Raw genomic sequence first — 25,943 nt, 5'->3', positions numbered from 1 at the left:
TGAAAGGCAATGGAGATAGAAGATCATCCAAAGGCCCTGGCAGGAAGTAGGAGGCTGACACACAGAAGGGCGAGGATATTGGGGTGTAGGGGACAGAATCACGAGGACTTGCTAACCGACTGCTGAGTCTATCATCTGCTGGCTCTATGGCCCTGTCCTGCCCCGGATGGAAGAGATACTAAGAGCTGAATGACTCTTCTGATCTCCAGCTGCGGATTTGACCTGGAAGGTCAAATGAACGATGTCATTGCAGCGAGTTCTACCTTTACTGCCAATCCATTGAGATCTGCCACCACAGAGCCTCCAGATGCATTGGTGTTGGGGACGGTTTCTGTGCTTGTCCCACGCAGGTGGACACTCGACATTGGCATCTTTAATTCCCGGCTGACCACCTAGAATGTTAAACATAGTCTCATTTCAAACACTTTGGTTAGTTGTAACAACATGCATGGTTGGCATAGCACGTGTGTGCAGGCTTTATATGCAAGACAGGAATGAAGGGCAGAACCATGAATTCCTCTCTTTTAAAATCCTGGTAGCTAGTCTGTCTGGACTCCAAGTTTTAAACACATATACTTCTCCTTTGATTATACTCATGTGAACATCAGGAAAAGGTAGCAAGGCTCCAGGCTAGTGCACGGGGAAAGCTTTATCAAGTCTCTGTGCTGATGAGATCAATGCAGAATTCTAGCAAAGTGGACACCACCTTAACAGGGGCTGCATGGTTTCTATGCACAGTTCCAGTCAGGTTGCTGGACCGGAGCACCTCTCAGGAAGGACATGGCCCTCAGGAACACTCACATCACTGAAGGACAGAATGGTCCATCAGGACCAACATGGGACTCAAAGGTTTCTTTAGTCTATATTGTTGGTGCTGGAGACATTTTAGTTGATTCAAAATTCATCTCTTTCTGGCTAACAGTATGCTTGTCCAAGGACACAGGCATCCTGAGCCCTTTTACATTGGGTGGCTCTCAGGAAAGCATCTAGACAGAGGGCACAGGCTCTCTCAACATTAGTTCTTTGGCTCAAGTAAGAAATCACTGAACTCTCACTGAAAATCATCATTAGACAACTCTCAAGCATCAGCAGCATAAAACCAAAGCCAAAGCAAATCCCACACATCCCAAGGCCCTGCAATGTAAAAACATCTAAATTGCCCCACCCGATTTGCTTTCATTCACCTGGCAAATCATCTAATTTTTTCAATAATTCATCAAATTAAATATTAGTTAATGGTAAAATATGCTGCATATACTTTATGGGAAACAATTTAATAACATGTGTCGAGTAATTCCAAATGTAAAAGCAATTCCTCACCTCACTTTCAGAGAACAACCACCGAGAGGATCATATGTTTATACTGAGGAATACTCACTGACTCGCTCAATAACCGGGGTAGAGTTAATTACAAATCCACCCCCCAAGCAGCCACTAAAAGCTGTGTGTGTTAAGAACGCACTTTTGCTTGTCTGCTTTATTTTTGAGACAGGATGTCACCATGTGATCAAGTTTGGCCTGAGTTTGATCCTCCTGCCTTCACCTCCAGAGTGCTGGGATTACAGGCAGGCACACCGTGCCTGGCAACTGTTAGGAATCTGCAATGTCAGGAAGCTAGTTAGGGAAAAACACAAGGAACGAGCTTCCGCCAGTGACATCTCAGCAATTTTTATTGGAAGAGAAATCGGACAAAATAGAAGGACCCTAAAGTAGAATTGCTGATAAATACTGCCTAGACACATCAAGTTTAATTTACGTTATTGATCGTTCGGTGTCCTTAATATAAAGAGGGCAAGAAACAATGTGATCTGTCAGAATCTGCTCATCTCTTTACCACCCAGCAAAAACTTACAAGAGGGCACTCCAGTTGTCACTATCCAAATGGAAGCAGAGAACACACAGGAACCTTCGTTAGCCCTAAAACAAGCCCGGCTTTTGGCACACGCTTTCATGGCATTGAGTAACAAAATTGACTTGTTTACCCAGTTTCTGCTAATAGCTTAACGTTTAAGCTGTCAAACTGACAGACTCCTACCTGTTTATTTCGGGACAGAGAAATATGCTCACGGTCTTTCTCATGTATACATATGTCTGTGAGGACACACCCAACAGAACCCAGTGTTTGTATTCTTACCTGGATCATTTTAGTGTGGACACCCTGCCCCATCTCAATCCCACCGTGAGAGACCAGTGCAGAGCCATCAAGATAAATATGGACCAGGGCAGCCGCCTGAGGAGAGGATGAAAAGAGATGACTCAGAGGTGCTCTGACCAGACTGCTGCTGCAACTAACACACCTTCTACCCCTCCCCCAGGCCCTGCTAAGTGTGTGTGTGTGTGTGTGTGTGTGTGTGTGTGTGTGTGTGTGTGCGCGCGCGCGCGCGCGCGTGCCACAGGGCAGGCACCGCATACTAACCACCCTTGGTTTTGGGCAGCTTTGTGTCTTTTGTAGGACAGAGATCCTAATTAGGACACTGAAGGATGTGGGTATCTCCAGGGTTTCTCTCCCTTAGGGAGGAACGATATTTTAGGTCACTTTATTTGGGGGGAGGTTCCCCATTTTAAAATGCAAATGTTTGCATACATAGGTTGGGTGGAAGGGAGAACGGCTGTGCCCGCATATGTTCCCATAGCTATAAGTACATCACACAGACCCCCAAATGCAAATCCAAAGAAGGCACACCGAGACATTGTCATTGTTCAGCTGCAAAATGACCTCAGTTTACTCTGGATCAGTGGTTCTCAATCTTCCTAGTGCTGGGACCCTTTAATACAGTTCCTCACATTGTGGTGACCCCAACCATAAAATTATTTACTATTCCATAATTGTTATTTGGTATGAATTTGTAAATTTTTGTAAATGTATTGAATTTATAAATTTGTATGAATAGCATTGTAAATATGTGCTAGGCAGGATATCTGATATGCCACTCCTGTGAAAGGGTCATTCAATCCCCAAGAGGAGTCATGGCCCACAGGCTGAGAATCGCTGCAGATCATCTTGGCACAGTACTGTAGACTTCGGGAGCGATCATCTGACTGTGTCAGTCTTCATAAGGACACAGGAGCAGCCAGACTAAAGGAACAGATTTTACCACTGGTGAGCACATGGCTTGAACAGTCTACCGTGGTGTCTAACTCACTGTGTTACCTGCAATTGTCAACTTGCTGGGACCTAAAGTCACTTAGAGAAATCTCTGGACATTCTAACAGAGGAGTCAGAAATTTGGGTCACTAGAAGTGGGAAAAATTCACCCTAGTGTGAATGGCACCATTTCAAAGCTTGGGGTCTTGACTACATGAAAAGCATGGAGTAAGTGAATCGACACCATTCACTGCTACCTGCTTCCCGAATGTGGATGCAGAGTGACGGTCTGCCTCAAATTCCTGTCTACCCTCCTTCCCTTCATTGGCTTAATCGGGGATTTGTAAAGATACGAAAGATCTGTAGAACATTCTGCTAACAAGGTAACTTCCACTCCTTAAACCTAAAATTCTACCAAGACTCTGCTACTCTGATTTGTAAGCAGCCCTGGTCAGTCAGAGTTCAGGAACTGCAAGTCAGTCGGATAAACCCTCTCAGAGGACTGTTTTCCTACATCAGTTCTTTGCCCACCGGAAGCACTTTCATAGCCACTTGTGACCTGTGAACCACAGCTGGAGAACTACCTCTTTATCCAGCATCCCAAAGTGTGTGTTAACCCAGTGAATAAGCTGAAATCGCCACCATTCCGAGGAAGATACTTTTGACAGTGAATGCCATCTCCATTTTCTTGGTTAACAAAATCAGTGCAAAGACTCATGCACCCAGTGCCCAGACAGTCTTAGAATATCAAGCCATAGTAGTTTCCCTCAGGGCCCTGAAGAGATGTAACAGACTGAGCTTACATGTGTCCCTCAGGGCCCTGTAGAGATATGACAGATTGAACATACATGTTTCCTGAAGACACCATTTCATGTACCTAGCATTTCTTCCCAAATAAAGAAAAGAAGCAGTGCCCTCCTCAGAGCTGGCTGCTCTGAGCTGTGGTACCAGTGTGGCAGTCACTTCTGGCTTTGTACTCTGGTAGGGAGGGACACACCCTAAGCCTGCTTTTGAATTGGACACAGTGTCTCAGATGTACTAGGCCCTTGATATGCTTGATACATGAACTTATAAAAGCAGCGATTTGATCTATTCCATACGTTTACAGGTGCTTTGCCTCCTTGGCTGTGGTAAATGTGGGTGGACCACATAGGTGGGCTTATTCTTTGACGAAGCTACAATTACACTGGATTTCATGTGTTCTCCATTGTGTGAGCCTGCTGTTGAGGCATTCTGCCTGCTGGTTCATCCGGCGCAGCATTTTCATCAGAGGTTGCTGAGTACTTTGTTCTACATGGTGTTGCAAACTCCTCTAGCTATTAAAAATGTCAAATTTGGTCTCATTCAGTGGCACCACCACATGGTTTGCGCTCAGTGGCACAAAAGATAATTCTACAAAAGCTCCCAGTCAGATTGTTCCCTAATACAGAGGACTTCACTGGCTTGGTGAGAAGTTAGCCGTAATCTTAAGAGTTCCCAAATGCCTCAGCCGTGCAACATCTGGGCCCTACTCTGTGCCACCGTGATAACGCAGGGGTTAACTGGATACCATCTGCATCCTTCAGGGTTCACAGTCTAGAAATGGAAGAATCTACATCTGAACCCTGGAGCGGGAGGGTGAGAACTTCTTCCGCTTGGGAAGGCAGCATGGGACAAGAAAGACATGGGGTTCAGAGCACTAAGGTCAAATCGCTGTTCTGCTACTCGATGCTCGCCAGACGACCTCGATCTCTGTGTGCAGACAGCTGTTCCTTCTCTCTTCCACCTAGGTGTGCATACATTCACATTTAAACAAAGAATCTCTGCACAGAAACCTGGAAGGTTGATCTCTCCAGGGACAGGGAGAATGGAATCCTAGAGCTGTCCACGCCCTTACATACCCCTAATTAGGAACCTGCACCGAAAGAAACAAATCCCTATGGCCCCAAGCTATCTCTTTCCAGAAAACATTCAGATGAGACCAGCACCAGTGGACAGACAACATCTACCAGATCAGCGTCCCATGGCTCATCCCCAGTTGGTCCTCTGTTTTGCTGCAGACTGATCCTCTGTGGATGTGCCTTCCAGCATTCATTCCATGTGGGACAGATCCCAAACTCTCCAAAGGGTCCATGGAGACTTCTTAACAGTTCTGGATGAAGCCTCAGTACTAACCCTTTCCTCTTCTCTCCTCAGGTCAGCCAACTTCCCCCTCACTTCCAGTCATAGGGTGCTTTGAGAAGGCTCTCCAAAGTTGTCAGAGAGTGTGGGTGTCAGCCTTGGCCTAAATTCTACCAGCAGTGGAGCAGCAAGGAGGGTTTTAAAATCCCCAAACTTTAGTGTTCTCATTGTGAAAATGAAGACACAAATTTTATAGGTTTTCCTAAGAGTAGAATGAGATAAAATCTAAGGATTTGTCTTAATTTTTATTTTTTTTGTGATAGATACACACACAACACTATATACCACATACACACTCATGCCCATGCATGCACACCCAAAAACACACACAAATACACACTCACACCTCACATACAACTCATGTGCACACACAGGCCTGCACACATGCACTCATGCACCTGCAAAGGACAGAAGAGGGTGCCAGATCTCCTGCAAATGAGTTACAGACAGCTGTGAGTCTGTAGCAGCATGGTTTCTGGGAATCAAACCCTTCCTCTGCAAAAGCCGCCAAAGCTCCTCACTGCTCAGTCAGCTCTCAGATTTCCCTGAGAGGAACTCTAGACAGACTTACAGCACAGTGGATAACTGATAATTAGTTTTCAAACTACCTATTGAAATAATTCTGTGGATGTGACATTATACCATGGCCACTGTTACCTACAGGCAGTCTAGAGCATACCTATTACCCTTAACTCAGGCTTCAACAGGATCCATGGTGCTTCCTTATGCTCCTGTCTGCTCCCAGACAGATGGCCTGGCTGATCTCTCGGCTAGCTGCCAGCTACATAGCAATACATTTATCCCCCAGAATTCACTGCTCACAAATCAATTTCCCAGTATTAGTTTTTTCCTCCCTTCCTCTTCAATAATGTGCTTTTGGCCTTGACCACGCCTCTTTGAGTATCTCCCTCATCTGAGAAAATCTTGTGCAGATGGCTAAGTGGCTCTGTGTTCTCTGAGTTCAATTTCATTTGCGCAAACGGGCAAGGATGAGAGACTCCAACAAGACAACCATGTGTAACTGTCCTCTGAGCCTTCCATGTGCCTAGGCTCTAAGGACCAAGCTCAGCTGGGTTGGTTAGGTGAAAGGATAAAGTTGGGGAGAGGGGAAAGGCCTTCTTACCCGCTGCTCATGGTCTCCACACAGCATAACGTCTCACAGATCCACTCATTCCTGGTTCTTCCTCTATGAGACACATCCAAACATGGAGGAAATACTAAGTGATGTGAGAGCTCTGCTGCGTGTCTGTGTGTACATGTGTATGCATGTCTGTGTATACATGTCTGTGTGTGCATGTCTGTGCATGTGTGTGCATGTCTGTGTGTGCATCTTTGTGTGTGTGTCTCTGTACATGTGCATCCCTGTGTATGAATCTGTGTGTGTGTGCATGTCTGTGTGTGCATGTCTGTGCATGTGTATGCATGTCTTTGTGTGCATGTCTGTGTGTGCATGCCTGTGTGTGCATGTCTGTGCATGTGTATGCATGTCTGTGTGTGCATGCCTCTGTGTGCATGTCTGTGCATGTGTATGCATGTCTGTGTGTGCATGTGTATGCATATCTGTGTATACATGTCTGTGTGTGCATGTCTGTGCATGTGTATGCATGTCTGTGTGTGCATGTCTGTGCATGTGTATGCATGTCTGTGTGTGCATGTCTGTATGTGTATCTCTGTTCGTGTGTATCTCTGTGTGTGCATCTCTTTGCATGAATCTCTCTGTATGCATCTCTGTGCATGGGCATCTCTGCGTGTGCATCTCTGTGTGTATGTGCAATACACACATGTACATATAAAAACTTAGATAAGGGGTCTGCATTGCTGCTCCACAGTAAGGAAGGATACAGCAGCCTTTCCCCAGTTATTATACACAAGCTTCATTCAAAATCAGAGGCAAAAAGCAAGTGGGATTTAGCTAAGCAAAGCCTTATTTAGTCAGCTAAAGAAACCAGAGCAGCAGTGCCTAGTCCTTCCCTTTTAACGGTTGTGACGAGAACAAACTCCAAAGACTTCGTTCAAAAAGGTCAATAATTTACTTTTCCAGGTTTAGTTTACCCTACCTAGCAAGGAAGTCAGGCACACAATACCCCACAACTTCCCATTTCTACTCCATGTCTAGAAACACCGAGTCACAGCTGGAAGAGGCGTCTCAGAGGTCCTCTGCCTCTGTCTCTTACCTGAACATCCAGGACACAGAGCAGTTATCTCTGCTTCTTAGCACCAGGGCCAGGAATAAATCATGCACGTGCACGCACACACGCGCACACACACACACACACACACATAAACACAAACACACACACAAACACAAACACATGCACACACACACAAACACACACAAACACACACACAAACACACACACACAAACACAAACACACACATACAAACACAAACACACACACAAACACAAACACATGCACACACACACAAACACACACACAAACACACACACAAACACACACAAACACAAACACACACACACAAACACAAACACACACACACACAAACACACACACAAACACACACACACAAACACAAACACACACACAAACACACACACACACACACACACACACACACACACACACACCCCATTTCCCACCAAGAACATTCCTCTCTAACTGTTAAACCCCTCCAGGTTTTGCAGAGGAATTCTTGTGTCCCAGTGTAATACAGGCTTCGCTGTGCACACCCAGGTGGAATTTTACAGCTGAGCCGGTCCATCTTGTGGCTAACTGAATCTCAGGAAGTTTCCTTGACACCCTTGTGGCATCTGCCAGGTGACATTTCCATATATATTTGAAGGACTGACCTGTCCCATGGCTACTGAGCCAACACCCACAGGAAACTTCAATGGAATCACGGCCATTCCCCTCTTCTTCCAGGAATTCTCTGCATTGAATTTTCCTACAGCCGTTTTCCTCTCAGAGTAGGAACACTTGGCCATGCATTCTCTCCAGCACTCAAAGAGGGTCTTGGCGCTGAATTCTTGCTTGTAATGGGTATTATCAATTTGCTTGTACATATTTATGGTTCGAACCTGTGGAAGGGGAGATTAAAATGTGAGGGAAGCTGTGGAGGGCCGCAATAACATTCGCCACCACAAGACGGCGCTGGCTTCCACTGCGCCCCACGTGGAAAGCTGGGATAGCTTTTGCCATTACAAGATGGCGCTGGCCTCCGCTGCGCCAGCCGACTTCCTTTCAGGAAGTTAACTGTGTGCGCATGTGCAAGAGTGCCTTCCTGCCAGGTCTTTGCCCACTCCGGGGCGTGCCTATGAGATCATGGGTAAGCGACCAATCAGGTGTGGATGCGCCGCACTAGGGTGTATATAAGCCGTGCCATGCTGGCGCCCCGGGCCCTCTCTTTAAGATACAATAAAAATGTTTAGCTGCAGAAGGATTCGTGTGTCCCCACGTGTTCTTGCTGGTGAGATAGCGCGGGACAGGAAGCTCAGAAGACAGAGATTTGTCCACCTACTGTGCAAACCAATAGGAATATTTGTTTAACTATAACCAATGGCAAAGGAAAAGGACAAAGAAGAAAGTTGCATGCAGGTATATTGAGAATTTTCATTATTTTCAGTATCTGACTCCCTCTTTCATCCCCCCTCCCTACTGTACATAATTGGGATCCCTTGGAGAGACATGAGTGGAACGTCATTTTTCTGAAGCATGGGCAACTGACGAGTGGTCACTGAAGAAAGTGACTTGACTGCTGCCAGCAGCCATTAACACTAGAACCTCAAGGCAGGGCAGAGCCTCATGAGCTCCTTCCTCTAACCTCAGTGGCTCAGTCTTGGGTAGGTCTCATGTGGGTAGCCACAAGTGAGAAGATTCTATCCCCAGATGTGTGACGCACCATATAGACTGTTACAGAATTTCTAGAATTGGCAACCAAGGCATCTCAGCAGAGAGCAAAAGACACTAACCGCCTTGTATTCTTAGTTGAGAAAACCCCCATAGTTATGGTGAGCTCCCGCTACAAGCAGATAGAGACCATTATAAACACACACCATTCCAAAACCGCTCCCCAAGCAATTGCTCGGATCCCCATAAGTAGAACTTAATGCAACATGCCATTCAAGGGGACATAGATTTTTCAGAGGCTTTTCTGGACAGGAAGGATGTCTTCCTTTCCATTGTGCTTCCAAACAGAACAATGGCAGAGGCTGTCACCAGTAGCAGGGACAAGGACCCCCTACAAGATTAAGAGACATAAAGAAGATGGCTCCTACCTCTGGTCTTAGAGTTTAGTGTTAAGAGGAGAAAGGAAGATAAACTGAAGGCTTGGGCTCTCCCAGGCCTCCTGGAGCAGGAGGCAAAGGGGTGCTGTTGCCAGAGGTATTGCTACATGAGGTCCATCTGCATAAGGTGCCAAAGAGAGGGCAGGTGCGTGCGTGCGTGTGTGATTTCTACTTTATGTGCATTGGTGCGTTGCCTGAATGTTTATCTATGTGCGAGTGTCAGATCCCCCTGGAACTGGAGTTGCAGATGGTTATAAACTGCCGTGTGGGTGCTGGGAATTGAACCCCAGGTCCTTTGGAAGAGCAATCAGTGCTCATAACCACTGAGATACCACTCTAGTCCTTCCAATTCATGTTCTTAAAATCGTGTTTCCTAGATTTTTTTTAAGTGGAGTATGAAAGGCAAGGACGACTAAACTTGGTTACTGACTCTATGAACTAGTTGACTGGGTAAAGCTCAAGCAAATAGTTTACTCTCTGGATCTCCTCTCTAATTCCCTAACCTAAATGGTCCCCAAACCTTCCCAGCTCAGATATTCAACATCCTTTATACATGAGACTAGAGTAGGGTTACCTGCTCAGGGGACAGGCCACATCTGATTGCCACTTCTGTGACACAGGCTTCGGTGACCAGCCCTGCCTGAGGAAAGCCAAACCCACGCAGAGCAGTGTTGGACGGGAGGTTGGTTCTGCAGGCCCAGCCCCGGCAGCGTAGATTGGGAAACTTGTAAGCGTTGTCCATCTTCAGAAGCCCCATTTCTATCACCTGAAGACACCCAGAACTGATGTGAGCAAACCTTCTTGGCACTTCCTAACCAAGCAGACACCTCAGAATGAAGCCAGGCTGGAAACAGTGCCTCTCTTCATTTCTTGGCATAAACGCTGAGAGACCTCACACCCCAGTTAGATGCATCTGCCTTGGAATCATTTTAAGGATTTGGATTAGTCTTAATTATTACATTTAATAAAGCTCGCCCTCGTGCTCATATCCAGGTGTGGGAAGCAGACACACAAAGGTTGGCCAAGATCTCTGCGCTCCGCCCACCTGTGGTTTTCAGGAACTCCTCTTTGCTATTCTGCAGTGAGCCCTTTATTAGATGTTATGTAAAGAGTAAATATTCCTGAGTCCAATCATTTTAGGTACTACTCTGAAGAATGAAAGCTTCCTCTAAAACTTACCCATAAGGACTCATCCAGGGAGCTCCCTCCATTGCAATAGTGCTCCACATCCAGGGCCACGATTCTGCCGTCCCTCATGAATCCAACCTGGGGGAGAGAACTGACTGCTGATACTGGTTCAAGAGGTCAAAGTTCACTTGGTCATACTTTGGAAAAGCATCACACAGTTAGATTTGACACCTGTTTCTTGGATACTTAGCTGGTTTAGTGATATTGGGAAGACTGCGTGATAGTCAGTGTTAATTATCAGCTTGACAGATCTAGAATTGTCAATGAGCAACCCTAGGGAGGGATTATCTTGATTAGGTTAATTGAAGTGGGAACACTAGTTTTAATAGTGGGTGGCATCGTTCCCTTGCCTTAGGTTCTAGGCTACATCAAAGGAGAACAGAAGCTGAGCACAGCTCTCACAGCAGGTGCTCCTTAGATAAATAATGAATATTACTATATAACTAAATATTAATATATATTAATATAATTAACCTAACCTCATTTCCTGTCCTCACATTACTCTCCATCAGCAACCATGGCTGCTATGGTGATGTCCTCCTTCACTATGGTCCATTTAGGTGAAAGACATTTCTGTTTCAATGACCTATTTTCATTTCTTCCCCAACACTTACACAAACAAGATCATCCTTTCCTTTCCAGAATGCTCACTGCTTCCAAATTTTTTTCTTCTAGAAAACTCCAGGCTGAAGTTTTTTGTGTTTTGTGGCCTTATTCATCACATGGTGCTAAGTTATCCAACAGATACTATTTTATTTTATACAATATAAGTTCTGGGACTTTGTCAGCTCTGTAACTCATAACCATGTCTCAGACTCAGCTGCTTCCTGTCTGTATTCCTCCTGCCTCCTGGAAGCCACCTGCTCCATGCTCACACTGCTAAGGCCATCCCATCCACAGAATTCGTGTCACCCTCCTGCAAGGGCTCAAGCCCAGTTATAGCATGTGACTTGCCAACAATCTACTCAGTGTTGGGGGATGGTTTCATGTACTGTGTATTCAGATGCTGATTGCTGTGCTCAGAGATCTGGTTGCAGTCTGGATGTTTGCATTGTTCTGATACTTAGAGCATCTCCTATCTCAATGACTTGTAAAGGTTGTTTTCCATCACCTGTGATTGGTTGATAAAGAGCTGATCAGCCAGTTATCTGGGCAGAAGAGAATTGGGCAAGACTTCTCTTCCCAGTCATGGGACCCCAAGCAAAATAAGAGCAAAGAGGAGGAGAGAGTAGGAAGGAAGATGGATCAGGAGAAGGACCAAGAGGATTAGTCATGAGGATGCCATGAGAGAGCAGCCATGAGAAGAAAGAAGAGAAGTATCAGGAGGATTTGTCATGAGCAGATCATTACTGGACAGCCATGAGGACACACATGGACCATAGCAAGCCAGGGCAAGACTCAGATGCAGATAAAGGACAAGGCTGGGAAGTAGGCAGTCGTGAAGGTTTAGAAAGATGAGTATCTGTCCAGCATGGTGTCTGCAGCTTGTTAATAAATGTATTAGGTCTCTGTGTCATTTATTCAGGGTTAAAAGAGGCTAGAACGGGCATAGAAATGCCTTGTTGTTACTAGGGAACAAGTGGGGGCAGAGAAAAACCCCAGAATTACATCTACGACTCAGTCTCGATCTTTTGTGTGAAGTCAAATTTAAACTCATTCTGGGGCTCAGGCTGGCATTCGGGCACACAAGACCACATGTTTTAGCTATCCCCACAGCGAGGTGGCAAAGTCAGTCCCAAGATGCCTGGACAGAAGCGAGGTCCACCACTTACAGGCTTGGCACCTGATAGACCATCTATGTCGGTGTTGCCTTGTCTGTTGCCTGCTGCCGAAGGCTCTGTGGAGGACTCAGGTTCCTGCACAGATTCCAATAAAACTCCCGGGGACTATGGCAATATCCCTTGTCTACACTTGGAATATGGTAGTCAACAGTTACAGGTGGGCATTGTGTACTTGAAACATTGCTAATGAAACTATACAGCATAATCCTAGTTTAATTTTAGTTTGTTAATTTAATGCAAATTTAAATAGTTGTATACACCCAGTGGTTATGAGAGAGCACAGTCTAAGGGGATAAAGGCGCTATTAGGAAAACAAGACCTGGTTGGTTGGAGCAAGCCCTCCCCTCCCCCAATCCACGCAAAGTACTAGGCTCCTACCCGAATGAAAAATACCTTAGTAAAGGCTGAAGATCCTGAGAGATTTGGGTTGATTGTTAAAGCTGTCAGCCAGCTTTAAAATGTAAAGTAATCTCTTACAAGGCAAAAAGATAGTTATTTTCTACTATAGAAACTGTTGGAGGAATTTCTGGGTCATAGGTTTTCACGATATGATTGATATATTAAAAAACGAGGAGCCATTTGCGAATAATTGCAATTTCATATAGCACGACTGTTACAGGAACCATTCTATTTTTACCTTTCATGCATGAAAAGAATGCTATCAGGTCGGCTTTCATCGACATACAGTCACATGCCTTCCAATCGTTTACCCTGTACTGCACAATTTTAGCTAGTACTTTCTCTCAAACTGGCGTTGCTGAGCAAAGCAGGAAATCTCGTTGAACTGGGGTAATTAAACACGAGCACAAGGAGTAGAAAAATCTGACTACCATTTGTCTTGGCTGGTTTTTTTATGTCAATTTGGCACAAGCTAGAGTCATCTGAGGGAAGGGACCACCAATTGGAAAACTGTCTGTAAGATTGGGCTATAGGCAAGCCTGTAGGACATTTTCTTAATTAGTGAGTGATGCGGAGGCCCAGCTCATTGTGGGTGGTGCATCCTGGACTGGTGGTCTTGGATGCTATAAAACGCAGGCTGAACAAGCCTACATCCGTTCCTGCCTCCAGGTTCCTGCCCTGTTTGAGTTTCTGCCTTAATTGCTCTAACGATGAACTAAAATATAGGACTGTAGGTGAAATAGACCCTTCCTCCCTAAGATGCTTTTGGCCATGGTGTTTCATCCCAGCAAAGGAAACTCGAGTAAGACACATTTGTTGATGTGTTTGTTGGTCTTCCCCTGCCTGAGTAGCCGAACCCTGCATCTGTCTTTACAAATGTTCTAATTGCCACACGAATCCTTCCCTGACTTGCTCAGCTCACTTTATACTTTCCAAGGTAAGGATGGCGGCCCCCAGTTATTAACATGTCTTCCCCTCGTTCCAGAGTGCAGCGGACCGCGCGACCGTGTCTGAAACAGAAAATAAAAATTAATCAATCAAGCAAACAAATGAGCTAGCCGTTATTCCAGTCGTATTTTGCCTTCTAGGTGTGTTGGCTCCCAAGGCAGTTGCCTATGGGGAGGTTTTTAGATCCTCATTGAAAAACAGTAAGATAAATAAATGTCGACTTAATCCAAAAAACATCTATTTAATTCAAGAGAGAGGAAAGACAGAGAAAGACAGATAAACAGACATGGCCGGGGAAGCACAGGGAGAAAGAGAGGCTGATTGATTTCGGGAGATTAAGGGGGTTACATATCTGATCCATAAGCTTATAGCTCAGACTATCAATGCTAAGGACAACTCCACCCACACAGGACTGGTTTCTGTTGACTTTCCAAGTATTGCATATATTTTATTTATCTGTTTGCTTGCTTATCTACGCTATCTATCTATCTATCTATCTATCTATCTATCTATCTATCTATCTATCTGTATATCTACCTATCTAATCTGTCTATCTGTCTATCTATCTGTCTGTCTACCTGTCTACCTGTTTACCTACCTACCTATCTATCTACCTCTCTCTCTCTCTCTCTCTCTCTCTCTCTCTCTCTCTCTCTCTCTCTCTCTCTCACATCTAGGCTTTTTGAGACAGGGTATCCCTGGCTGTCCTGGAATTCTCTCTGTGGACTAGACTGGCCTCTCAAACCCACAGAGATTCTCTTGCTTCTGCCTCCCAAGCACTGAATTTAAAGGCATGCACCACCACTGCTGAGCCCATGTATTATAATACTTTTACAATGGCTTTCATCATATTTTCAGTGATTGGCACTTATTTTGCTTCTTACAGAGCTTGGCAATAAAAGACAAAGAAGTTGAATAAGCTGGTATTGGTTTGTGACATGTGATCTTAAATAGCCTTAGTCTAGATTCTTCCTTATTCCATGTGCCAGTATTAAGATTTCATTTCATGTTCATTTTAACAGGTTCTCCCACTTACTTGCTGGCAGCGAATGCAGTGATGGCCGCCATGATGCTGGTCTTGCCTACCTTCCCTCCGAACGCCCCACCAACACGCCTTACATGACACATGACCTTGTTGACTGAAAGCTTCAAGGTTGCAGCAACTATATCCTGTTGACAATAACAGTTTTCATTGATCTGGCCCATCTTTATCAAGACTTATGGCCATCAACGTCACACCCACTGCCTTCACAGGAAGCCTGTCCCCTCAGTGTCCCAACTATTGCACATTTTGTTTCCATGATGTTGAACACGAGACACAAGCCATGTGGCTCATATGGTTATGATAAATGACTGAAAGGGAAAGTGTTCAATACTTTACCATCACTAACAACTATTCTCTTAGCTTGAATGACATTGCTGAAACCACTGTTAGTATGAGCTAGTTCTTTCCATAGTGGTGAGATAGCTCTGTGCCTGCTAGAACCACAGCCAGAGTATCCTTTCCACAATAGTCCCTCCAGGGATGTTTCCTGAAGCGGTAAGGTGTCATGGCCCTGAGCATCTCCACTCCTCACAGACTTACTGAATTGCTGTGAACACTGGCCAATCTTCCCAGGATGTGGGCTCCTGTTTCGGCTGTCCTGTCTTAACTGGTTTTTGTTGAGGGGGAGCCCACTATCACACAGGGAATGGACAGCAGTTATCTGGTTCGTCTTGGTGTGACACCTTCCCTAGTGTTGCTGTTCACATCCTCACACTCCTCCTGTGGTTCCTTGGTACCCACCACATCCAGATCCCTTCTCTTTGCTTCCCAACCTTTCCCTCAGTGCTTAGACCAGTTTGGACAGGCCTCATCTCCTTCATTGCCTGGGATACAGGTTACAGGCAACAGATGCTTTCAGGAGAGATGGTGGGTAAATGAAGGAGGAGTTCGTGCTGTGGAACTGCCAGGGATGGCTTGTCTCCCTCCTCCTGACCTCATTGTACTACAGAGGCAAATGAAGGCTGCTTATCTGTAAGATTCCCTGGGTGATTCTGACCCTCACTCTCCTTTCTCTTAATTCCTCCACTCATGTCAGTTTTGACTTAGCTGGTTTAGTGCCCTGTCATGTCTTTTTTTTTTTTTTTTTTCGGAGCTGGGGACCGAACCCAGGGCCTTGCGCTTGCTAGGCAAGCGCTCTACCACTGAGCTAAATCCCCAACCCCTTCATGTCTTGTCTAATACAGTTTCCTAGCTGCTCCTTGAAGATGAGGTACTATCAGCTTGAGAGGACAGGCCCTTCCCATCTTCCCTTTGTTTCTAACAGTCAGGAGGACATCAGGAGTTTTCTGCTGCTTGTATAACTGATTTTAAAGCAATGGATCCACAAGCAAAGACTTCTCTCTAGTAAAAACCCTCTTCTAAGTTAGGAAACTCTAGGGTTGTTAATATCCAATTGCATATGAGTATAAGTACTTAATATGTTGTTTTGCCTGTCACTGTCCTTGTACATTTTGCTGTCAGAAACCACTTAGCCACGCCCCCTCCTCCATGACCCCATGTTACCTGTATATGCTTGGGGAACTGTGTGGACACATAGATGTCAATCTCTCCGTCCTCTCCTTTGGGGACAACAAGCATGCTTTGGGTTTCCATATAAAAATGTTCCTGGCCGCCTATGTGTATCTCACCTGTTACAAGAGAACACGCAGAAGTAAAACTCTGACGGAGAGAGCGGGTAGTTTTCCACTCTCTCCCTTTATCTCTGCACAGAAACTCCACTGACTGAGCTCTAAGCCACACACTGAAGGGTGACAAACACCAGTGTTTAGCTTTCAGTTGAAAGCAAAGTTGTAGAAGAAACTCTTGTCCCTGTCAAGGTGTGCAGCCAGAGCTGTGAGGAAAGATGTCTGAGTTTCTAGAGCCAAAATTCTGTAACAAGGATACCTTTAGTTTCAAGATGGGATGGATATTGTGTTCTTTCCTGTTTCACCAATTAGACCCACCTAATCACTTGAACCTTAAAGATAAACAGACCCAAGGAGTATGATGGCTAATTGTGCAAAGTGGAGTCATTCATGTCACGTCCAACAAAGATGGCGTCAAGAGGCCACAGGGGCAAACACTGTCTATACCCATTCCAAAATGGTCTCCCAAGCTCAGTCCAAAGTGACAAGGGCCTAAGTGTAACTCAAAGGTATGTCTTACCTACCAAATATTGAGACATACCAGTCAGAATGTGCCTATGTTCTGCCAATGACGTTGCCAACATGACTGGGCCTTCTTAAGACAGAACTTGGGTAATTTTTTCTTCACCAATAAACCCTAATTATTTCCTTTGTTCTTTAGGTTAGAGGGTAGCCCTTTTCTACATGAATCTCCTATATTGCATTTCTATCTTTTGTATATTAATCCCAAAGAAGTTCATTCATTATTTTCTGTCTGCCTCTGTCTCTGTCTCTGTCTCTCTTTCTGTCTCTCTGTCTCTGTCTGTCTCTGTCTCATCTTTTCTACTGTAGTCACCTCAGAATCATACCCCTTATGGGTCCACCATCCAGGAGCAACATGTGCGGAGGCTGTTGGATGGTTTCTAGAAGGCACAGGAAACCCTATCTAGACTTGCCCAGAAAGCTTCCTGCTGCTAAGTGTTGAAGAAAGATTTACCTTCAAGAATTTGATCAGCAATTTTAAACGCTTCATCAACATTTCCACACTCCAGCTTCCGTTCTGACTCGAAGAAGGACTTGTGTTGTATAGCTTCCTGGAAAGGGAACAGAAAAGTGAGGCAGCTGTCTTTGGGAGTCCCAGGTCCTGTGGGGAAATCTGGGTAGTAGATTTCTCGTGTAGGGTCCAGGTTCTCTCCTCCTGGAGCTGGGAAACTAAGCTGAAAGCCAACTTCAGAGACTCTCCAAGGAGCAAATGCAAATGTACCCAGTAATTCTAAGCACACTGAGCCTGCTCAGAAAATACCTGCTACTGGGAGATACTGAACAGAGCTAATGTTTTCCAGGCTGACAGTTCTCTAGGATTAATAATCCATTTTATGTAGCCAAGGCCACTTAGCTGACTCAGACCCAGAGAGAATTGTCTATCCATGGCCACTTCCTACTTCCTAGTGTTTGACTGTAAGCCTCTCTGAGCATCAAATGGCAGGCACACAGCTTACTGCGAAATGAGACAAAGGGCCCTGTGGCATTAATGTCATATAAATGCTAGCTAAAACCACTAATGACTAGGGTCAGAGGCTCTGTTTGCTAGACTCCTACTCCTCTTTCAGGGCCCTGGGCATTTTATTTGCACAGGGCACTGGAGTGACAGGGACCTGCCCTGGCTTGATGGTTCACATATGGCTTGCCTGGGTACCACAAATCCATTCACACACTGGCTTCCGTGGTATGAGAAGTACTTCAGTAGACACAGTCAGGGCTTCAGTTACAACCCCATCTCCTACCAGCATCCTCTATCACAGGTTACCACTCATCTGTGAAGCTGCTGACAGATGGGGATTCTCCCAATTCCGGATTCCTCTGGTCACCAGAAACCGTATAGACGCCTCCTCTCAGTGCACCTTACAGAAACTCTCCTGTGACTGTGCCGTTTCCTCTACTGAAGGGCTATGATTTTTTGATGGAATGTTTGCTCTGTGCCCTTGGAGAGCCCGGTTAGTTTCTGGTGGGGATAATAGTTGTCCGACCTCATAGGATTGCTGTGAGTACTTAGTGAGGTAATGTGAACCCAACTTAACACCAAGCCAACCACGCATGCAGAGCGCTGTTTCCCCATTGACTATTGATCACAGATCTGTTGCTGATGATGATTACAGAAGGTTCCGAGAAATGCACTTTTTTCACACTTATTCCAAGAGTTTGGGTAGAGTTCCTCCATTCGTGGTTCTAAGGAGCATTAAGCTGGGTGAAAGCTTCAGTTCCTGACACAGATTGTTTGTTTCCAGCCCCTTTTGCCAAGAACATTCTTCATACTGAATCAACAGATCATATGCTTTTGTTTTTAATCAACCAACAGTTCAGATATGGCAGGGTTTTGTTTTTAAGAGACTTTTCTGTTTTTTCAAAGTTAATCTTTTCCAGTCTTTTTTTTTTCTTTTTTTCAGAGCTGGGGACCGAACCCAGGGCCTTGCGCTTGCTAGGCAAGCGCTCTACCTCTGAGCTAAATCTCCAACCCCAATCTTTTCCAGTCTTACTTGTTGCCTGTTCTCTAGGTAACTTTGAGCCAATTTCCTGAATCCTCTTAGCTGTAGAGTGGTCATAGGAGAGCAATGTGCTAAGAGTTTGGTGAAGGTCCCTGCAAGAGTGGGCAGGTGAGTGACCCTGGAGAGCTTCACCTCTAACCAAGATGAGAGATGACGCTTTCATGCAATACAATATTTGATCTTTTCTGGCAAGCAATCATTAGGGTCTGTTGGTCAAGGCTGAGCTAGGAAGGGAAAAGTGCTTGTGCGAAACTAATTTGGCTGTGAAGCAAGAGGGGGACCACGGATATTTAGCCACTGATAAAGGTTACAAACAAAAATTTGATGAAGCATTCATTGCCCATGTAATTCCTTTTAAAAAGTAATTATACACCCGCGGATCCCGGCCCGCAGCAGCTCTCTGCTCCCAAACCCCGTGGGAGAGAGACCTCACCGCCTGATCAGGTGGGCACTCCTGAGGCTGCAGAGCGGAGGAGACCACCAACACTGCCCACCCCTGCCCACATCCCTGGCCCAAGAGGCAACTGTATAAGGCCTCTGGGTTCCCGTAGGGGAGGGCCCAGGAGCGGCAGGATCCCTGCGCCTGAGACTCCGCCAGAACCTGAAGGAAACAGACCGGATAAACAGTTCTCTGCACCCAAACCCCGTGGGAGGGAGAGCTAAACCTTCAGAGAGGCGGACACGCCTGGGAAACCAGAAGAGACTGCACTCTGTGCACATCCAGACGCCAGAGGAAAACACCAAACGCCATCTGGAACCCTGGTGCACGGAGGCTCCCGGAAAGAGCGGCGCAGATCTTCCCGGTTGCTGCCACAGCGGAGAGGACTTAGGCAGTACCCCACGAGCAAACTTGAGCCTTGGAACCACAGGTAGGACCAACTTTTCCCCTGCAAGAAACCTGCCTGGTGAACTCAAGACACAGGCCCACAGGAACAGCTGAAGACCTGTAGAGAGGAAAAACTACACGCCCGAAAGCAGAACACTCTGTCCCCATAACTGGCTGAAAGAAAACAGGAAAACAGGTCTACAGCACTCCTGACACACAGGCTTATAGGACAGTCTAGCCACGGTCAGAAATAGCAGAACAAAGTAACACTAGAGATAATCTGATGGCGAGAGGCAAGCGCAGGAACCCAAGCAACAGAAACCAAGACTACATGGCATCATCGGAGCCCAATTCTCCCACCAAAGCAAACACTGAATATCCAAACACACCAGAAAAGCAAGATCTAGTTTCAAAATCATATTTGATCATGATGCTGGAGGACTTCAAGAAAGACATAAAGAACTCCCTTAGAGAACAAGTAGAAGCCTACAGAGAGGAATCGCAAAAATCCCTGAAAGAATTCCAGGAAAACACAATCAAACAGTTGAAGGAATTAAAAATGGAAATAGAAGCAATCAAGAAAGAACACATGGAAACAACCCTGGACATAGAAAATCAAAAGAAAAGACAAGGAGCTGTAGATACAAGCTTCACCAACAGAATACAAGAGATGGAAGAGAGAATCTCGGGAGCAGAAGATTCCATAGAAATCATTGACTCAACTGTCAAAGATAATGTAAAGCGGAAAAAGCTACTGGTCCAAAACATACAGGAAATCCAGGACTCAATGAGAAGATCAAACCTAAGGATAATAGGTATAGAAGAGAGTGAAGACTCCCAGCTCAAAGGACCAGTAAATATCTTCAACAAAATCATAGAAGAAAACTTCCCTAACCTAAAAAAAGAGATACCCATAGGCATACAAGAAGCCTACAGAACTCCAAATAGATTGGACCAGAAAAGAAACACCTCCCGTCACATAATTGTCAAAACACCAAACGCACAAAATAAAGAAAGAATATTAAAAGCAGTAAGGGAAAAAGGTCAAGTAACATATAAAGGCAGACCTATCAGAATCACACCAGACTTTTCGCCAGAAACTATGAAGGCCAGAAGATCCTGGACAGATGTCATACAGACCCTAAGAGAACACAAATGCCAGCCCAGGTTACTGTATCCTGCAAAACTCTCAATTAACATAGATGGAGAAACCAAGATATTCCATGACAAAACCAAATTTACACAATATCTTTCTACAAGTCCAGCACTACAAAGGATAATAAAGGGTAAAGCCCAACATAAGGAGGCAAGCTATACCCTAGAAGAAGCAAGAAACTAATCGTCTTGGCAACAAAACAAGGAGAATGAAAGCACACAAACATAACCTCACATCCAAATATGAATATAACAGGAAGCAATAATCACTATTCCTTAATATCTCTCAATATCAATGGCCTCAACTCCCCAATAAAAAGACATAGATTAACAAACTGGATACGCAATGAGGACCCTGCATTCTGCTGCCTACAGGAAACACACCTCAGAGACAAAGACAGACACTACCTCAGAGTGAAAGGCTGGAAAACAACTTTCCAAGCAAATGGTCAGAAGAAGCAAGCTGGAGTAGCCATTCTAATATCAAATAAAATCAATTTTCAATTAAAAGTCATCAAAAAAGATAAGGAAGGACACTTCATATTCATCAAAGGAAAAATCCACCAAGATGAACTCTCAATCCTCATCTTCGGTTGGTTTATATACAAGTGTGCAATTTCTAGGCTTGAAAGTAAAATGATGCTATCTGGTGCTGGATAGAGGAGCCTTACTTTTTATTATGGCAGCTTGCTATTTTTGTAACATGGTGATTTGGTTGAACACATTAAAGTACAGTAGTAACTGATCTCCCCCTCTTCCTGGATGAGTGAGGAGATGATTAAATGTTGATGTCAGCATCCATGAGCATATTCAGATGAGCTTCTGCTTCTGTTGAAAAGGATGCTGTGTTTGATTGTGGTCCGAAGCTTTGAAGCACTACTTGGCATCTCCTTCCTTGGAGCTCTCACTGTTTAAACATAACAGATTTGATAGCTTGTTGGTAAGGTGAGGTCCAGCTTGTCTCCACTAGGTCATCTTCATGTGAATCCGGTGGTTATACGGTTTTGTTCTAGGGATATTTCATTTTTTAAATAACTGTTTTAGCTGACATTCATGGAGAGAATGAATCCTTAGAAGTGTGCCACTAGTGAAAGGAAATCCTGTCTAGAGTATGTTTCTTTACAAAGCTGTGTCACACCATCCTTTGGGCCCTCTGCTGGAAAAGTAGAATCAAGTCTCAAATAATGCCTTTTAAATTGTATCCTCTAGTATTATAGATGTAGGACAGTACTGTATCATACCTCTGTGGATGTAAAATAGCTTGTACCTGCTTTATGATACGTAGTAGTGACCGTGCTTTATCAGAGCTGTTTTTAATGATGTTGCTCAGAATGTTTTCTTTCCAGATGATGATTGAGAAGCTAATTTAAAAAAAAATGGTGCCAGGTACCACAAGAGTAACAGAACTGTGCTGTTTTCTCGGGTTTTGTTTTTTTACTTTTTTTTTTTTTAATGGAGTGTGCGGGATGTCTCTACAGTTTTGTTCAGATGACTGCAGAATCTGGAAAAGCTGTTGCTGCTGTTGATGCATAACACACTGCTATTATTGGTCTTTTTATATAAATATAAATATATATATACAGATAAAAAAAATACACTGTAGACCAAGCTGACCTCCAATTCAGAGATCCAGCTGCCTCCGCTCTCTGGGCGTTGGGATTAAAGGCATGTAGCACCACAAAAAAAAAAAAAAAAAAAGTAATTATAACTCAAAAGCAGACATTTCAGGGAAAGGACAGAACAGCATCAAATGAGGGGACAAAAGAACCAGAAAAGAGAAAGCAGGTTTGGGTTGGGAACCGGCTAGAGAAACAGCAACACTTCTTATTGTTGTCCTCCTGACATGATATTACTTTAATTTGAAAACACTAAGGGAAATTTCCAGAATGAAGGGCCATGCACCTAGGAGTAAAACTCCAGAGGAAACACACCCAGGCCAAGTTCTCTCAGAAACACTGGTCCTAGCCAACAGTCTTCTCATTTAGATACTCGACCCCCACAGTGTTCCTGTGGCACACAAAGACCTTCGCTGTCAAGGAGGATGCCCAGCAGACCTGCTCTGTTTTCTGCCATGGCTCTCCCCCGTTCTGGGAGCGGCTCACCTCAGAGCATGGATAGCATGGACAGCCTTGTGTGGTTTAGGTGACATTTATGCAAAGGGCTTAAGTCAAGGGCCAAGGGAATGCGGATAGGTGAAGGCTACCATTTCGTGTCTTACAACCTCTGTAACTTTTCAACTTCTGTATGAAAATTGGGAAAGAAGCGCAAGACTCCATGTTTTTTGTTTGTTTTGTTGTACTTGTTGTTTAGTCGCCAAAATTCTGTAGGCATGACATGATCCGTGTCTCCTGGATATTTAAGGTTTGCGTTTAAGAATATTAAAAGTTTCTGTGGAATTTGCTACATGGAATATCTTATCGGTACCCACTGTGTACCTGCCAAAGCAAGAGAGACTACAAGTCAGAGCTATAGGACCAGTTGTGCTATCCTAGCTACCTGCCCAGCGTTCTTACCTTTCCCCTTCCAAATCATGCTCTCTTTGTTTGAGTCTCTATACCCCAGACAGTCCATGCACTTCATAGAAACCTGCCCCACACCCATCTCAGTTGTGACAACAGATCTTCCGTTCATTTGCTCAGTCATGAATCCACAGAGAGACACGGGGCTGAAGTGGCTGAATGATTCTGGATCTCAGATGTGTTAGGAATCCTGGGACAACAGTGTACCACTCATCACAAACATGAACCGAGAAGCCCAAGATTCCGGGCTGCCCTGGATCTACACAGGAGAAAGACAGGTTGTGAACACCAGAGAGGAGACAGAAAGAACCAGGTTCCTGTCGAAACCGCTAATCCGCACATGTTGAGCCGATGGATTCTCTGTGCTGAAGCACTGTGACAGACATGCCTGGACTGCCACCCACTTGAGCTCATACCTCAATAGTTAGGATCAGAGGCTCCAAGTCTCGGTAGACCACCTTCACGTGCTTCGCCGCTTGCTTTGCCCGTGTCTCAGAATCCGCAATCACGGCACAGACAAGTTGGCCCACGCAGTGGACCTGTGGCACAGAAAAGGAGAGAACACAACAGACAGATTCCTGTCATTTGCTGTGGTCCTCTCCCCCAACCTGAGAGGGGTTAAACTCTGCTTGTGTGGGGGTAGACTTCAGAGGACAGGTACCACATGCTGCCTTGAACTCTCTTGTTTAGTTAACACTTAAAGGCTATAATTCACATTGCCTCTGCCATGGAGAGCTTCGACCTTGACTTCAGACTTGGGAGAGGCAGGGGTAGGGGCTGTTGGAAATGATGAAGTTCTTTTGGGTAGGCAGTGGATTGAGTTATGCAGAGAATCCAAATCCTGCCTTTGTTGTATTGCAGTAGCCTGTGACCCAGGAGCCAGTTAGTTGATCACTTGAAACTTTCAGGAGTCTCTGTTAGAACAGCTCCTCTTGGCTTCACTGCCGTGTGGGAAGCAGTGTGTGGAGTGTGTACATAAACCCAGCATAAGCCCTCTCTGCAGGAACTGCAGTAGGTACGGGAGTATCTACAACTTGTAAGTGAATTTAGAACAAGGTGGAAGGGCCGGGTCCGTTAGGCCTTCTCTGGAGTGGAAGCTGTTGTGAGGGCAGGGCCCACACCTCTTTCCTGAGCTTATTTTAAAATTCCATGGGATATATGATGGCATGAATAAATGAATCAGACTTCAGAGATGGAGAGACAGAGCTTTCAGATCAAGAGACAAGGAATGACTTCACACTGGAGATGCTAACTGAATCCAGTGCCTGAGCTCGGGACACGTTGGGGACTGGGGTAAGCTAGAGACGCTTGGGAGGGGCTCACAAATTTATATATCAAATTTATAATTCTTTGCCCATGTATTCTTTCACACTTTTTTTGGGCAGCATCATGTTACAACTTAGTAATATAAGACATCAAAGTATCAATCTGTTTTAAAGACAGCATCTCATGTATCCCAGGCTAGCCTCAGGCTCTTTGTGTAGCTGAGGATGACCCTGAAGTTTTGATCCTTCTCCCCCTACTTGCCAAGTGCTGGATTTATAGGCGGGCACAACCATGTCCAGTATGTGTAGCTCTGGGGATGGATCCTGGGGCTTCCTGCACACGAGGCACTTACACCACCAACTGAGTCTATCCCAGCCCTGAAAACGGCTTACATCACCAACCAACTTTACTTAAGTGAGGAATGAGTAAACTTGAGTTCATTTCTATTAGAATATTTGTGATTTGTGATTACTGCTCAGAGAATACTGAACTCTTTGTGGTATGACAGAGTAGACAGTATGCCTGTGAAAATGCGAGAAGCCGGTAACTGGGAAAGCTGTTCAGACAGACAGCGAGGAGGCAGGACCTTATCTGTGGCCAGAAGCGTCTCTGTGCCGAAGGTGGTTGTGTCCTGAAGATGATCCGCAGTAATGATGTCCACCACGCCTGGCAGGCTGAGAGCTTCTGACAGATCAATGGACCTAGGAAAACAAATCAGACAGCTTCATGGAGCAGCCACACAGCCCAAAGACACTGAGAATGTGGCAGTTGGAAACTAAGGACTGTGAGAAAATTAAAGGCTCTGACGGTTGTCCGCCAGGCAGTGGAAGAAGCTGGGGGACTGAAAAGTGACTCGTGCCAGACTCGGTGAGCAAGCCTACACTTCCATCCCATTCCATCTCCAGTCCGGGCGTCACACGTCTCTACTTACCCTACTTCTCATCGACAGGATAGTTAGACAGCAGGGAGAACCTTATGATGTGTGTGGGGAGGGACACTTACACAATCTTAGCGTGTGCTCTTGAACTTGTTACAAAAGTCAGGAAAAGCTCCCGGTCTACTGCAGGCATGTCGTCACAGTAGATGGCCTCGCCGGTAGCGTGCTTAATACCAGAAAGGTGCATGATGGGACGGCCAATTGGGTCCTGAGGAAGCTGCATCGAGTCCACGTTCTGTTTAA

At 45.2% G+C, this 25,943-nt stretch overlaps 1 protein-coding gene across 3 annotated transcripts in view; it reads right to left on the bottom strand.

The window, feature by feature from the left end:
* Aox1 (aldehyde oxidase 1) overlaps positions 1-25,943 on the bottom strand; it is a 79,150-nt gene that overhangs the window by 10,302 nt on the left and 42,905 nt on the right. For all 3 annotated transcript variants that reach the window (XR_594396.4, NM_019363.4, XM_039084139.2), the window contains 12 exons: positions 25,766-25,935; positions 25,350-25,464; positions 23,914-24,036; positions 17,452-17,548; positions 16,354-16,478; positions 14,842-14,975; positions 13,780-13,867; positions 10,669-10,755; positions 10,064-10,255; positions 8,056-8,283; positions 2,135-2,230; positions 264-392 (listed from right to left, as the gene is read on the bottom strand). Coding sequence is in view for 2 of the 3 variants with exons in the window: in NM_019363.4 (NP_062236.3) it covers positions 264-392; positions 2,135-2,230; positions 8,056-8,283; positions 10,064-10,255; positions 10,669-10,755; positions 13,780-13,867; positions 14,842-14,975; positions 16,354-16,478; positions 17,452-17,548; positions 23,914-24,036; positions 25,350-25,464; positions 25,766-25,935 (1,584 nt within the window). In the remaining variant the exon portion in view is untranslated. The remainder of the gene's footprint in view (positions 1-263; positions 393-2,134; positions 2,231-8,055; positions 8,284-10,063; positions 10,256-10,668; positions 10,756-13,779; positions 13,868-14,841; positions 14,976-16,353; positions 16,479-17,451; positions 17,549-23,913; positions 24,037-25,349; positions 25,465-25,765; positions 25,936-25,943) is intronic.

This window comes from Rattus norvegicus, chromosome 9, assembly GCF_036323735.1.
Source record: "Rattus norvegicus strain BN/NHsdMcwi chromosome 9, GRCr8, whole genome shotgun sequence".
NCBI classification, from domain to species: domain Eukaryota; kingdom Metazoa; phylum Chordata; class Mammalia; order Rodentia; family Muridae; genus Rattus; species Rattus norvegicus.
The sequence above is the reverse complement of the archived record's forward strand: the minus strand, read 5'-3'. Positions and strand labels throughout refer to the sequence as shown.